The 15,051-nt window shown below is 42.5% G+C and overlaps 1 protein-coding gene across 1 annotated transcript in view; it reads right to left on the bottom strand.

Moving 5' to 3' along the window:
• The window catches only part of LOC111153219 (RAB8B, member RAS oncogene family), a 56,147-nt gene extending 51,639 nt beyond the window's left edge, over positions 1-4,508 (bottom strand). The window contains exon 1 of the mRNA XM_022512105.1: positions 4,325-4,508. Coding sequence (XP_022367813.1) covers positions 4,325-4,448 — 124 coding nt within the window. The 5' untranslated portion in view covers positions 4,449-4,508. The remainder of the gene's footprint in view (positions 1-4,324) is intronic.
• Positions 4,509-15,051: the final 10,543 nt, after the last annotated feature.

The raw sequence follows: 15,051 nt of genomic DNA, 5'->3' as shown, positions 1-15,051 counted from the left end.
AATCCTCACAGAAAAGTTTAAGTGCAAAACCTAATTCCTCCCCAGGAAAGGTGGCGACTTGGATTTATTGAGACGATCAGACTGACAGACTGATCAGAAATAGCAGCAGTGAGAAGTCACGCAGACTTGAATTAGGGGCTTCATGAGAAGTTCTGCTACAACCAGCTGTGTGATCTTAACACTGTCAATTCAACCTTAGCTTTCCTACTTACAAAATTGGGGCAGGGCTAGAAAGTCGATAATCTCCAACTCTTCTACTGTCAAACTACGACCATACTAAATAATGAAACCACTCAGGAAATACCCTGACAGGAAGAGCGGGGGAGGGGTGGGGAGAGACAGCAAAGGAATGACGCTCATACTGTCCAATTAAAGGACAGGGCTGGGTTTTCTCTTTAGACCACCTTGCTCAGTATAGGCCATTCCAAGGTGTCGGTATGGCCTCCTATCAATTGTAAACTGCACCACGTCCCACAGGAAATATAATGCATAAGTATTACTGTTTCCTAGTTGTCTTAACATCACATCTTACAGACATTTAAAACATTAATTATGATTATGCAGGAGGCTTGGGGGAGCTCATCGAAAAACTTTTTTCAGGGGCACCTGGGTGGCTCAGTTGGTTGAGCTTCTGCCTTAGGCTCAGATCATGATCCCAGGACCCTGGGATCCAGCCCTGCATCAGTCTCCCTGCTCAGTGGGGAGTCAGCTTCTCCCTCTCCCTCTGCCCCTCCCACCACTACCCCCCACGCCCACCCCACTAGTGCTCTCTCTCACTCTGCTGTCTCTCTCAAATAGATAAATAAATCTTAACAGAAAAAAGAAACAGAAAAACTTCTTTCAGTTCTCAAACCTCTGAACTGGAAGGCTGGTTGGTCGTAGGCACTGGGCCTATAATTTCAAATGGATATACCCTCCCAACTCAGTAGTTAATGAGTATTATCCCACTGATACACTGAAAGATTCGCAATGGGTCAGGTGAAAGACAATGCACCTTCCACCACCTCCAAAAGCAGAAAGGAAATGAGGAGAGCTGGGATCTCAGAGAAGGTAGCAGAACCTTAAAGAAGTGAGAAGAAAGTACTTGTGGGAGAGCCATTACCTGTAATCAAAATGACTGTCTCCTTCCTTTCATGATGGCCTAACCACTATCAAAGACCATCTAAAGATGGCAGATGCCTTTTTAAACAATGACTTGAACTTTGACAAAGCAATATTAAAACTAAACACGTATCTGCATGGGAAGACACAAGCACACATGCATATCTACCAAATCACACACACACAAACCTCAGGTGTTAAGAAATGGCTTTTTCCTGTGATGTTGACCTTATCAAGTTTAGTCAGCAAGGCTGTGGCAGACCCTGTCAAAACCCAGTCAGAAAAGCCCAGAACTTATACACCTAGGTATCTCAAAAAATAATTATGACTGGGAGGAGATGGACCACCAACTCTTACCTCAACACTTCAGATGACCCGTGGATGCGGGAGAGGGGGGCAGGGAGTGGATATTGCTGCTAAAGATGTGGACACTCCATGCCTACGTGTGTGGTTAGTGAAGAATGTGTGGAACTTTTTTCATGAGTATGGTGTTAATATTCACCTTCTTTTCCCAGCTTAATTTCAAATGCAAAGCATTAGGTTTCAGGTAAAAAAAATTTTCTGCTGTTTGAAGACAGTGTGATACCACTTCCTGTCAGGCTCTGTGGCTCAATAAGAGGCATGGATTTCCCCTCCTCCATGTCAACTGAAAACGCAGCTCATAGCCTCTTTTAACCACATCCACCTCACAGAAAATATGAAGACCAAGATCACATTTGAGACTCATTCCGACTAATGTCTGCCTTCTGTTCAACAGTTTCAGGACACTGGTTTTCCTGCCTTCATAGCTGCAACCCTTTACAGAACCAATTTCAATTAAAAAAAAAAAATCCACACAAAAAAGATTCTAAGCCAACCGCAAGAAAAGTATATTTTTTTAAATTTTATTTATTTATTTGACAGAGAGAGATCACAAGTAGGCAGAGAGGCAGGCAGAGAGAGAGAGAGAGGGAAGCCGGCCCCCTGCTGAGCAGCGAGCCCAATGCAGGACTCGATCCCAGAACTCTGGGACCATGACCTGAGCCGAAGGCAGAGGCCCAACCCACTGAGCCACCCAGGTGCCCCAAGAAAAGTAATTGTTAAAAGTTACTATCACAAAAGGAAGCAGATACCCTTATAGGAAATATGGGACAAAAATTAAGGCCAAAAAAAGGGGGGGGGCCAATAAAGCTATTTCAAATGACTGAAAGTCAACCAAGGAGCTTAACAGAAACCGCATCATTGAGACTCACTCACTTTTGACACAGAAGAATGCTTCTGGGAGGGTCATACACGGAGAGAATGGACAAAAGGCTACCTACCCACTCAACTTGTTAGAAATTGTCCTTTGCCATCTGGACTACCCTATGCATTCAACAATGTAAAAGGTTTATTCGGGGTTTTGAAATTAGTACCAGCATCCAAAACTAACGTCCTTTAGTTGCTGTGACAGCTCCCACCAAATCTCTTAGGAATATACTTGAGACATGACATTTAAAATCTGCTTCCTCAGAAAAGAAAAAGTCCCACTCAAGAATGACTGCCAAGAACTTGCAACTCAAACTTCCCTAAGCCCAGACAGCATAACACCGGGGAGGTTTCAGAGCACTCAATCCGTAAGAAAGAGGCCAGAACAAACAAACCAACCATAGACTTCCCTAGTTCTCAATTTTAAGAGCGCTCCATACCCAAATATTTTTTTTAAATGGTAAATTATCCTTAAAACACACAGTATTCAAATACAATTGTTACCATAGCACCATAATAATCCCAGAAATTCACAGTGAAATATGCTATAAGAACCATGTGAAAGGTGCTTAAGTGAGCTACTATTAGAAACTACAAACATCACCCAGACAACTGAAAGATAAAATTCTTACGGTATTTAATTAACTGCAGCTATTTAACAAAGGAAATGATGTTAAGGTCACTTGCATTGGCAGTTTAAAACCAGCCTTGATTTGCTCTTCAGTTTATGTTAAGTTACTTATCTCCTTACCTGAACACAAAGTCAGCCAGGACAGAAGTAGAAAGGACAGCTCCCCGCCAAGATCAGGTAAAACGATTAATCAATTCAAAGTAATTGGGGGGTACACTGTTATGTTGTGATTCATTCAGCAAGCAATAATTAAAACCAAGGCAAAATGCATAGGGAGTCTGGCAGAATGTAAGATCAATTCCTCTGCTGAGAAGTTATTGAACATTCAAGCCCAAGAATTTACAAAGTTGACAAGTGTTGCTTCTCAGGAGATGGTAGTAAAGGAGTGAACCATATTTTCCTGATCACACCATTCCCAAGAGTCGCCAATTATCTTAAAACCAGTTAATGCTCACAGAACACTTTACACTCTGTAGACATTATTCCACCATTAGTCACGTTTTGATCTTTTTCCTGCACTTGAGCCAAAGGAAAGGGAGAGAGAAAATGGTAACCAGGGTTCCCAGTTACTGGAGAAAGTCCGGTGCCCCACGTTTTCCAATTCCTCTCCCTTTCCCATTTTCTCTGTCTTCTCTGCTTAACCTCTGGACTGTATATTCTGCTTCTCCTTTTCCTTTCTATCTCACACCCAGTTTTCCTTTACTTTCTCCACCACCTGTCCTCGCTCTGACCTCTGATCCTCCGAACTCTTCTCCCCATCCTGCAATATTTGTTCTGCACCCCTCCATGACAAGAGATCCAGACCGCTTGTGGCCAGTGCCCCTCATCCCTCACTTCCTGATAGCTCATTTCTCTCAATTCCCTTCCGATTGTTGGGTTCTCGCCTCTTGTCCCTTGTGTCCTCTGTTCTTTTACTTCACGTCCCTCCCATTTCTCCCGAAGCTTCATTTCCCCCTTCGCATTTCCTTCCTCTTTCCTGTCTTTTAATCCATTTCACACCCACTATCCCCTTCTCTTTCTCTATGAGATTTCGTGTCTCCCGCCCCCCCACTTTGTCCCGCTAAGACCCTTCCCTGTCACTCCCCCAACCCTCTCACTTCCCCCAATACCCCTAGTCCTTGTTGCTCTGGTTCCCCTTCCCCTTCCTTTGCCCCCAAGTTCCCTCTTCACCGCCCCCCCAACCTCACGTCCCCGCCCGCCCCTCTCCCTCACTCCTTCACTCTCTCCTACTGCCCTCGCCACCCTGCCGTCCCCAGAGTCCCCTCCCTGGGGCTCCCAAGCTCTCCTCCAGCCCTCTCCCCGACCCGCTTGCACCCGCCCCCCATATCTCTCACTCCCCGTCCCCGGCCGCGGCCCCTCCCTCACCGATGGTGGAGATGAAGGTGGTGTTAAAGGCGTCCTCGGAGAAGCGGAATAGGAGGCAAGTCTTGCCTACCCCCGAGTCGCCGATCAGCAGCAGCTTGAACAGATAATCGTACGTCTTCGCCATCTTCTCGCTCCGGCCCTCTGACCCGGGAGCGAGAGAAGCCGCGGAGAGAGGCGGGGAGGGGGCCGCGGACGAGGGGGCGTGTCCGCCTCGCCACCGCCACTCGCCCCGCCCTGCGACCCGCCCCTTCCCTTGAAGAAGGCCTGCGCGCCCCGCCCCGCGCGGCCAATCGGCTGGGGCTTCGTCATCATCGCCCGCGTCCCGGGGTTAGATGGGACTTGTAGTTCCTTGGAGGATCCTCGGGCGTGCCCGGCGCCGGCTGTCCGAGCAGCCCCAGGGGATAAAAGAAGATCCGCTGGGTGCTGGGGGAGTGGGTGATTAGACGTTTCCACCCCGGCCGGGAAGGAAGTCTCGATTTCGAACTCTGCGTGTCGTGCCGCCGGAACTCAACTTCACGGTTTCTTTGTGTGTGGGCGCCTTTCAATTCCAGACCTCTGAATCCGAGTCCCAGGACTACCGCATCTCTTCCGCCCAGACCCGGAGCAGAGATGCTTTCTTTGCTTCACGCGGCTGTGGCGCAGCCTGTGGATTATCTGCAGGGTGCGTTATCTGGCTTCGCCTGAAGTTCCTGCCCGGCACCACCTCTGTGCCCCCTTCCTCAGCCCCTCAGTTACAGATCTCGAAAAGAATGAGTGCCGTTCTAACTTGAATCCCAGTCATGTTCTCTTCACGCCATACAGACCAGAGGCAAATACGATTGGTATTTTAGAGGATCTGCTATGCAGACCACTCCCCTCCCCGCAACAGGACGGTGGATAAAAATCTGGGATTTTTAAATATTAAGGCTTGCGCTACAGGTCTGTGTCCTATAAAGTGGCAAGCATTATGTGAGGCAGGAACTATGACTGTGGGAATCTAAAGAATAAGATCTGGATTTTGGTTCAGCGGCTTAACTGCTCCCTCTCTGCGACCCAGTTTTCTCATCTGTAAAATGGGTATAAAGCAAGCTATTTCCTAAGGCTGTAGAGAAAATGAAATGAGATACTTAATATGAAAGCACTTCGAAATCCATAGGCATTGTAGAAATGTTAGTGGTGATGGTTACCTTCTTAAACCCTCTGGAGGCTCTCAATGGATGACAATGGGGGGGGTGTGCATTCTGTTATACTCACTTTACTCCTTTATTTACTGGTTTAGACTATTTTTTGTTTTGTGGATATAGTGGTCAGCCCTCTTCATTTGCTAGTGACAGAAACCCATCCAGATCAAGTTCTCTTAGAAGGGAGGTTTCCTGGTTCAAGTAAAGCCAAAGGGCAAGGAATGGCTATACAGGTCTAGAACCAGAAGCTCTATCCAGTCATGGCTCTCTCATCTCTTCTCCCTTCTCAGTTTTAATTTTTAATATGCAAAATATTGATTGATAAGACCCACATGAACAAAAGCTCTTCAGGGTCCTCAATAATTTTTAAGAGGACAAAGGGGTCCTGAAGTCAAAATATTTGAGAACCACTGGCCTAGGCATTTACCTTAGATCTAAGTAAAAACTTTCTGAAAGGTTGGAGGAGGGTATTAAGGGAGGCAGTGGACTCAACCATTAGTGGAATAAGGAAAAAACTTGGGACAGTTAGTTAAACAAGACAAGCTTTCTGAAACACATCTTGAGTGACTTGTGACTTCATGTATGGTGCCAGTGATATTCCATTCTTGGTCTTGTTGTGGCAGAATATTCAGTTGGTCTTAGTACTGGCCTTCACCTTTTATGTGGAAAGAAGATGAAATGTGTGATTTACTCACACTTATTGATAACACAGTACCCAGAGAGTTGCTGCTAATCTAATATCTAATTCCTAAAGCCCACAGATGGGAACAAAGCTCCTAAGGAAGTCAATGTCATTTTCTGTCCCCTCAAGAGAAGGGCCCCTTCCTCTGCCTCTTTGCCCCAGCCAATTCTTGGACAAGTCTGTGAATTTGGCCTCAACTGGGGCTGAACAACCATGAACAGTTCAGTTCTATACCTTCACCTTCATTCTGGAAAAGAAGGGAGAAAAAATTTTCCAAGACCAGTGAAATGTTTCTTTTATAAAATGTGTATTGGGGCACCTGGGTGGCTCAGTGTTAGGTTAAAGCCTCTGCCTTCGGCTCAGCGTCCTGGGATCAAGCCCTGCATCAGGCTCTCTGCTCAGAAGGGAGCCTGCTTCTCCCTCTCTCTCTCTGCCTGCCTCTCTGCCTACCTGTGATCTCTGTCTGTCAAAAAAAAAAAATTTTTTTTAAATGTGTATTGATTAAAATAAATTTCAGTCCTACTATCTGTATGCAACTGTTGGCATTCGTTTTTGGAATGAGTAAGAACACACTGATGTGGTACAGAACTTAAGTTCAGAAAGAAGTTAGTTAGGAATTTTAAAGTCCCTAAATTTCCTTAGGGGAATTTTGTTAATTGATGGGAATTTAAAAAAAAAAAAAAAAAAACCAACTCTGTCTTATTTTCACTTCCCTGGTTTTTCTTTGCTACCAAGTGTAATATAACTTTGGGACTTTCTAGGTGGTAAGTCTGTGCATCACAGTTGAACCATTTAAGAATTTTGATATATGGACACTATTTCAAAAAGAATCCAAATTTTTCCCCTTATGCATTATTTTTATATTTATACAACAATGTTCTTAGAATACAGATTTGGTGGTAGTAACAATACTACTAAGTCAAGGTACTTTGCTCAAAGGGTTGGACAATAAGTATATCTGTAGAGCTGAGGGTATCACATGGAACAGGTTGCTGGTTGCCACCTTCCTTTCTTTCTCCAAATGGCATCGGAGGACCCCCTTTCTAAAAATCCGTGCTACTATGCTCTGAGGAAACCACATCAATATTTTTTGCCAGTTGCCCAAACCCATCTTTGAAATGCTACATCACTGCAGAGCACTAGGAAGACTAACACATTCCATCTGATTCTGTAAATGATTACTGTAAAAGGTTAACGTGGGTATAGCAGCTTGACTTACAGAAATCTGGATGTCCAAGGAGCTCACCCTCTGTGGTTTTTGTCAGGCCAGCATGCTTTCTTCCTGCTTTTGGAAAGCTCCTCCTTTCCCTCTGATGGCTGTGAATCATGGTACTTCACTCCTCCAGCCAAAGAGATGGACATAAGACCAGGCTGGCTCAATCTGAGTTCTTCCTGTGAATCTTCTAATGAGGTGGGGTAAAGATGCTGAAAGGAGGTCTGAATGGTAGGAGGTCTGTGTGAGTTTCAGACTGGTTTTGATCAGAGATTTAGTTCATTTTCCTGTTTTTTCTCTCCTTGCCCTCCTCGGCACGTTTATTCTGTCCTTGAGCTGGCTTGCCTTTGCCCATGTTGCACAATGCCAAGGGATTATTCACTTCTTACAGTTTATTCATTTGGGGATCAAAGACAGCCCCCCCTCAAGAATCTATACATATTCTTGAGGGTTGGTGTGTTCTCTAGGAAAATTTTCAAATTAATTCAAGCATTCTTCAACTGTTTTAAATTGCTCTATAAAACTTGCATGTAAGGAAAGTTACCTTTCTTAACTGCTTACATGAAATTAAATTTGGCTGAGACCCCTACTTGTCAAGGGCTGGCAAAACTGGTATCTATCATTACTGGGGCTTTTCCTCCTCTTAACTGCACCGTATAAGAATCAGGAGCTTACATGGTCCTGAAAAATTAGGGGCAAAGCAGCTTCTGGTCATCAGCCTGCACCCGTCAGCGTTGACACTTTTGTCTAAATACTCTTGCATTCTGGTCCTCTGCCATCTGTTGAGCACAGCTGCCCCGGTGGGCTACAAAGATGTCCTTTATGGTGATTATTTTCACTGACTGATGACTCAGCCATCGAATAAGTTCTCTGTTATCCAATAGTTTGTGTACTTCTTTGTCTTCTCCCTTAAAACTTGAGCTCTTTGAGGGAAAGGACATTGCTAATTTCTCACTGTGCCCCCAGAATGCCTAGCATGATGCCTTAATTGAGCAGGTACTCAATTAAGTTGTCAAATAAATGAATAAACATCTGACTATCATGCCAGTTTTCTAATTTTTTAACTAGCTGGGACACCTTTAGTTTATTATTCGCTGTAAGACCTAGGTATTTTTGACCTCACAAATACCTTTCTGGTTGTATGCTATATTGTATTAATGTTATTCATTCTGTAAGTATACTATTCATTGTTGTGTTTAAGAGGTCAGTGTGATTATATCTTATTTCTCTAGCTTGTCAAGATCATATTGAATGATAATCCCTCAAAAATACCTTATCACCTGTGTGTTATCCAAAAACATCCTATTTGTTTAGTGATATTCCAGTGGGATAACTCTATAATTATCTTCATCAGAGAGGGACAAACTGTACTCTTCCCACCCACTGATCTTTCCTGAGTAATCACAGGATGAATAATGTCCACTCAAACAAATATCCATTAAGCTCACTATGAAACCAGCTCAGCAAGGCCACTTGGAAAATACTAAGTGATCTATCATGTGGTTCCTGCCCTCAGTTTGCTTCCTAGTTAATTGAGAGGAGAATCCACAAGTGAAAAGTTCAGGTATTTGGTTGTATACACTTCATTTATCCAGATGGGTCAAGTATTCATTCTGATTGGTTGGCTTTTAATTCAGACTGGTCAGGCATCCATTTTGATTGGTTGGGTGTCCATTTTTATTATTTGGGCATACATTCTGATTGGTCAGGCTTCCAACCTGATTGATCAAATGCTCATGCCAAATTGATTATTAAATATTTTGCGTATCATGACTAGATGCAAAAGTTAGATAAAAATGATATAATACCAAAAATTGCTGCCTGAAAGTACAGTATCTGCTTGATTAACACATTTCAACAAACCTAGCCTCTTAGAACAGAGTCAGTAGGTATATAACAGAGGTGTAGGGGGGATGAGTTAATGAACATGACTGAATGGGAGGCCATATTCTAAGGGCATAGGCCTTAGAATATGGGCGAGGACCATGGCCATGCCCAGATGAAAGCAAAACTCTTTCTTGAGTGTCAGGAGTGAATACCTAATCATCTAGAATGCAGAGGAAGCCACCAGAGTTGCTACAATTCTGAGTGGCTCCATTTCTGGGTAGGGTCCAGCCGACAGAAAGGGGAGGTCAAGCTTAGCCTGCATGGAGAATTGGGATCAATATTTTACTCAACTAGAGGGTGGGCTTTAAAGAATCCATTCAAATACCTCTTATTTCTTTCTCTGATATAAAGTGTCTGACAATAAAATATTTTACAAAATTGATAAATATTTTAGTAAAATCCATTCCTTTCACTAATCTAGACATTGCTATGCAAGATTTTGTGTCAAATAAGACATATGCAACAAATCTTATGCATTTGGGTAGAGTTCCTTATAAGCTTGAGTAATTAAAAAAAGTATTTTAGGACCAACTTTAAAATGGACTCTGATTCAATGGCAAAATGAAGATACACTAAAACTCACAATCAGTATCATGACAGATCCGAGATGCTTATGGCAATAAATAATAGAACACTGCATGGCTTAAATAATGAAAATAGTTACTGAATCACATACTGAAATAATCAGATATAAAACTAATGACAGGTGAGTCATCCAGCAGCTCAAATGACATGCCTGGAACCTGGGTTTTCTCTCTCTCATTTTCTTAGCAATGCTTCCTCAAAGTAACACATATTTCAACAGGCCAGCCCAATGTGGTTGCAAGATGTCGTCTTGAAACTCCCCAAACTCCTTGCTTCCACAATCAACAAAGCAGAATGTAGAGAATCCTCTTCCTCAAAAGTTTTTTAAAAATCCCCTAAAATCAAGTTCCCTGGGACCTGACTGCCCAGCCAGGGAACAATCATAGCGTCCAAGAGAACGACCCAGACCACCTGGGGTGGGGCTGAGCAGAGGGTCAAGCTCAACGTAGGTCATGGGCTCTGTAAGAAATAGAGGAAACAGGAGATAAGACTACAGAAGAAACAAATGAATACTACCAACTGTTTCAGTGTCAAGTGCACATTGATATGTGCATTGAGTACTGTGAAGTGATTGGTTATGTTGGAATTTCTAGAGAAGTAATGGAGCTGAAATCCAGGAAAATTCTGACTTGTTCTCTTAAACAGGTGGGTCCATTTTGAGCTGGAAAAAAGAGGCAAGAAGCAAATAAATGTTTCCCTAAAGAGGGGATAGGTGATCCAAATCTAGATTAACATAGGCACTTAGACACCTGGCTCCTCTCTATTATATCTCAACTCAAAGCAAGCAGCAAAGGTTAACCATTTTGCCAGCCTTGACCTTTCTTTTTTCTTTTTTTAAAAGATTATTGTATTTATTTGAGAGAGAGAGACTGGGGGGGAGGGACAGAGGGAGAGAGAGAATCTCAACCAAACTCCCTGTTGAGCAAGGAGCCTGACAGTGGCTCACTCTCACAACCATGAGGTCATGACCTGAGCTGAAATCAAGAGTCAGACAATCAACTGAGCCACCCAGGCATCCTAGGCTCGAACTTTCTAAGTTCTGGGGTTTTGTAATGGAAAGAGGATTGAACGAAGCACCAGGTAACCTGAGTTCTATTCCCAGCTCTGCCACTAACTAGCTCTGCTCTGTGACCTTAACAAGGACAACAACCTTTCTATGCCTCAGTTTCCTCATCTGTAAAGTGAGGCGAGGCTGGGTTAGATAATCCCTTTCTGTCTGTGGAATACTTTGGCTCTTGAATCCAAACCCCATAACAGGTGACCCTCCCAGGCCAACCAAACACCCTGGGGAATCACGGGGATTTATCAACAGCCTCAAGGCCTAGCAGGTCTCTTGGAGGCCAGGCAGGGCGTGGTGCTGGGAAAGGAGCCCAAGATACCTAGTTCCTTGTTCCAAAGAGCATTTAGTTCACCCTATGACTCAGTTATCGGTACTTCTCTCTTTCCAAGGAGTGCATGTTTCAGTCCTCTCTGTGATGGCAACAACAATTTATGACAGTGCCGATCTAAAAGTTTAAGAGAAAAATGAGACTCTGCTTTGTATTTTCAGCCATATCCAGTCATATTCCTGCTTCCAATTCCTACTTAATATGGATAATCATTTCCTGAATAACCTTACACATAGACTTCCTTTTTTCCCCCTAATTTAACAGCAGCAAGTCTTCTTAAATGAAGTTAATTAGGGAACATGTCGAACACTCCAGAACCTATGACAGAACACCCGATCTCTCCTGAAATTCCTTGCTCTCACTGTTCAGACAGAACTGAAGCAGTTAATATGAAATCAAGCAGAAGTCTTTGATTACTCATTTTTAAGATTTACAATTATCAGTGATGGCTGCAACACAACAGAATGCTTTAGAAATAAGGCTGAATAGGTGATTCTTTGGGGCCAGGATGAATATTCAGATTAAGAAAAACTGCTAATGAAATCCTAATCACATAGTAATTTCCCACGTATTACTCTCTGAAACTCAAGTAGCTATATGGCCTAATTAGGCCTGTTTGGGAGATTATCACAACATCTTATTTCTACAATGAATGGCATCATTCAGCGTTTAATATTCATTGAGGCTTTTATGAAACAGAGAGGTTTCCATATGTCTCTAGAGCAAAACATTTGTGTTTGCCATCTGCTACTCAAGAGTAGTTTTGTAGAAAAAGAATGCAAATTGCTCGTTTCTTTAATTGCTTTGGGGTTAGGCTACACTATAGTTGGGACTGTGGGACACCCAATTCACCGCTAGGAGCCTACAGTTGTTTACTTAGCTACCAATTTACAGAATTCTTTACAACCAAACAGCAGGAAAAGAAAGCAAAGCCTAAAACTATCTTTGTCCTTTAAACTCAAGGCAAAGTCCATTCTGAAGTGATTGTAAGACTTTTAAGTAAGCATTAAGGAGACACTATCTAGGACACTGGACTTTGAGGCTGGAATAGCAAATATCAGTTCTCTTTTCTTAATCCTGAAACCAAAGGAATAAATGACTCAATACTTGCAAAAAAAAAAAAAGGAAAAAAAATCAAAGGATTGCCTTGAACTCAGTATCAAAAAAAAAAAAAAAAAAGGAATTTACTCTTAGTTACCCAAGAGATAATTACTTGGGCTTTAGACTCTGTGCTGTTTGTTTCGCTTTTCCTGAAACACCCCGCCAGGCTAATTTTCTACAGTGACATCTAAAGTTCTGTAAAATGATCTGTATAATAAAATGCTCTTAAAGATAAATTATTTAAATTTCTTGAGGGTATGAATTATATTCATATTGTGTCCCTAATGACTAACACAGGGTTTGGCATATACTAGGTGCATAGCGATAAATATGTTTGCATTCATTAGTAAATTATAATCTGATGATTAGACTTTAATAAAATAACAGCTACAATACACTAATGGTACTAATGACATCCTACCTTTTCAAAAATCTCAAAGATAAATTCCTTGACGTGGTGAAGGTTTAAAAGCAGAAGCTAGTTAACACTCTTTATTTGTAATCTTCTATGTGATGTGACTTTTCTTTCAGGGAATAGTAAGTGGGATCACTTCTGTTTTACTTTTAAATACATGCACATAGACTTAGAAATGGAATAAATCAGTAGACACCAAGTCCTGTCTTCCAGCTATTGTCGAATTCCCCTGTCAGCCACTTGGCCTGTATTAAATATTGCCAGAGATAACACATGTAATAATAAGCCTGAACTCTGGAGGGCCTGAGTCATCAGAGAAGGATTAAGTCAGTGTTGGCAAACTATAATTTGTGTTCTATATTTTCATTCACTTAATAAAAATCTTTTTTTTAGCACCTACAATACATAAAGCGATCCATAGGTACTATAAGGGGAATAAAGATGAAATTGGTACAGACCATCCCTTAAGAAGCCTATATGAGGGGGCGCCTGGGTGGCCAGTGGGTTAAGCCGCTGCCTTCGGCTCAGGTCATGATCTCAGGGTCCTGGGATCGAGCCCCGCATCGGGCTCTCTGCTCAGCAGGGAGCCTGCTTCCTCCTCTCTCTCTGCCTGCTTGTGATCTCTGTCAAATAAATAAATAAAATCTTAAAAAAAAAAAAAAAGCCTGCATGAGAGGTGGGGCACATGTGAACATAATTACAATGCTGGGTAAAATTATGATATGCCAGTAATGTACTGTTGTGTTAATTTGTAGTTGTTTCCTAATTAGCTTATTTTTCTTTCAAAACTGGTAGTCTATAGGTCAGCAGATTCCCCAGTGTATTAGAATGCCCCCATTCCTGGATTATTCTAGATAAAGAGCATCTGGGACATCAAGCTTTATGGTCATCAGCATCATCTGAGAGCCATGCTTCTTATTAGAGAGCCAGACAGCACCATCCCAGCAAGATCTTTTGACCGGCCTTAGGTCACTTACTTGGACATATAATTCACTTGAATGGGTTGGTTAAGGAGGATCAATCACAATGCCATGGGAGTCTGAACTGGTGGGGAGGCTGAGGGCATGCCTGCAATGCCTGCAGGAAGGTGGGTACTTCGGGTGGTAATGTCATAACAGTTGGATCATCTAGTAATAGATGGGTCAAGTTGTCAAGTGACAACCAGAAATGGGGTCAACATAAGCACCATGAATTGTCCCTGGCTCACAGAGTGGCTCTGTCTGAACAAAGTGTATCTGTGGGGGAGAAGGCTGGGAGAGCCAGAGGACAATCTGTCTGTCCACACCCCAGAAGTGACCACCACCTGATGGTTTGAATTAACTCCTTATTTCTAACTGGGGTTGTGTTTTTACCTCCGTTAAAAAAATTTTAAGGAATTTATTTATGTAACCAACATCCAAACATCATTAAGGAAATAGGTCTCTCATACGTTAGGAACGATGATGTCAGAGAAGGCTGAACTAAAGCCTTTATCTGAGCCAAGAATCCAGAATCCAATGCTCTTACCATTGAAATACACAACAACAACAACAAACTATCATCAAAGTATACATCTTATACATTTCACTATTTACCTCTTTTGCCTTGAGAATTGAAGACTAAAAATACTTTTTTATGAGTAGACAGTTTTCTTTTAATTAAATGTTGTAGATCATTAAATGAAATCAAAATATGAGTTAACAAAGAAACTCATAATTTTAACTTTTCTGTATGTCAAGCCAAGACTGAGATCATGACTCTGATTCTGAGGGAAATCAGGCAGACAGAGGGATTGGTTTTGTCCCATAGCTCCTTGCAACCTTGGCTGACCCAAGAGCAGGGCAGCACACACCCAGGGTCCCGGGGAGTCACTGCTCTTCTTCTTTCTACTTGGTCATTTTGGGGAGGCAACAAAAAGGTCACCCAAGCCAGGATTACCACCTAGAGCTTTGGTATCTGGGTTCTCATGGGAGCACAACCTCTCTAGTGGTAAAATATTTGATTATGGAGTTTATTCATTTGATTTCTGGCCCTTATACCTACTGCAGACCATGCCTACTGCCCAGAATAAATTATTTGTGGGAGGAGAGCAAGCAAAACACTTGAAGCAGTTCATGTCCGTGTGTTTTATAGTTGAGGTAGCAATTTCTTATGGTATCCAGATTTGTGTAGACTCCAATATTAACTCACAATATTAACTCACACTTCTTTATTTTTTAGCCAGATATCACTTGCTCTTATGTCTAAGCAAGAGGGGCCCCTCCCCTGGGGCCAGTTCTTTAAAGAGCCCTACTCTTGCCGTCTTCTGGTCACTAAT

This window comes from Enhydra lutris, unplaced genomic scaffold (assembly GCF_002288905.1).
Source record: "Enhydra lutris kenyoni isolate GAN:26980312 unplaced genomic scaffold, ASM228890v2 scaffoldscaffold31, whole genome shotgun sequence".
NCBI classification, from domain to species: Eukaryota; Metazoa; Chordata; class Mammalia; order Carnivora; family Mustelidae; genus Enhydra; species Enhydra lutris.
The sequence above is the reverse complement of the archived record's forward strand: the minus strand, read 5'-3'. Positions and strand labels throughout refer to the sequence as shown.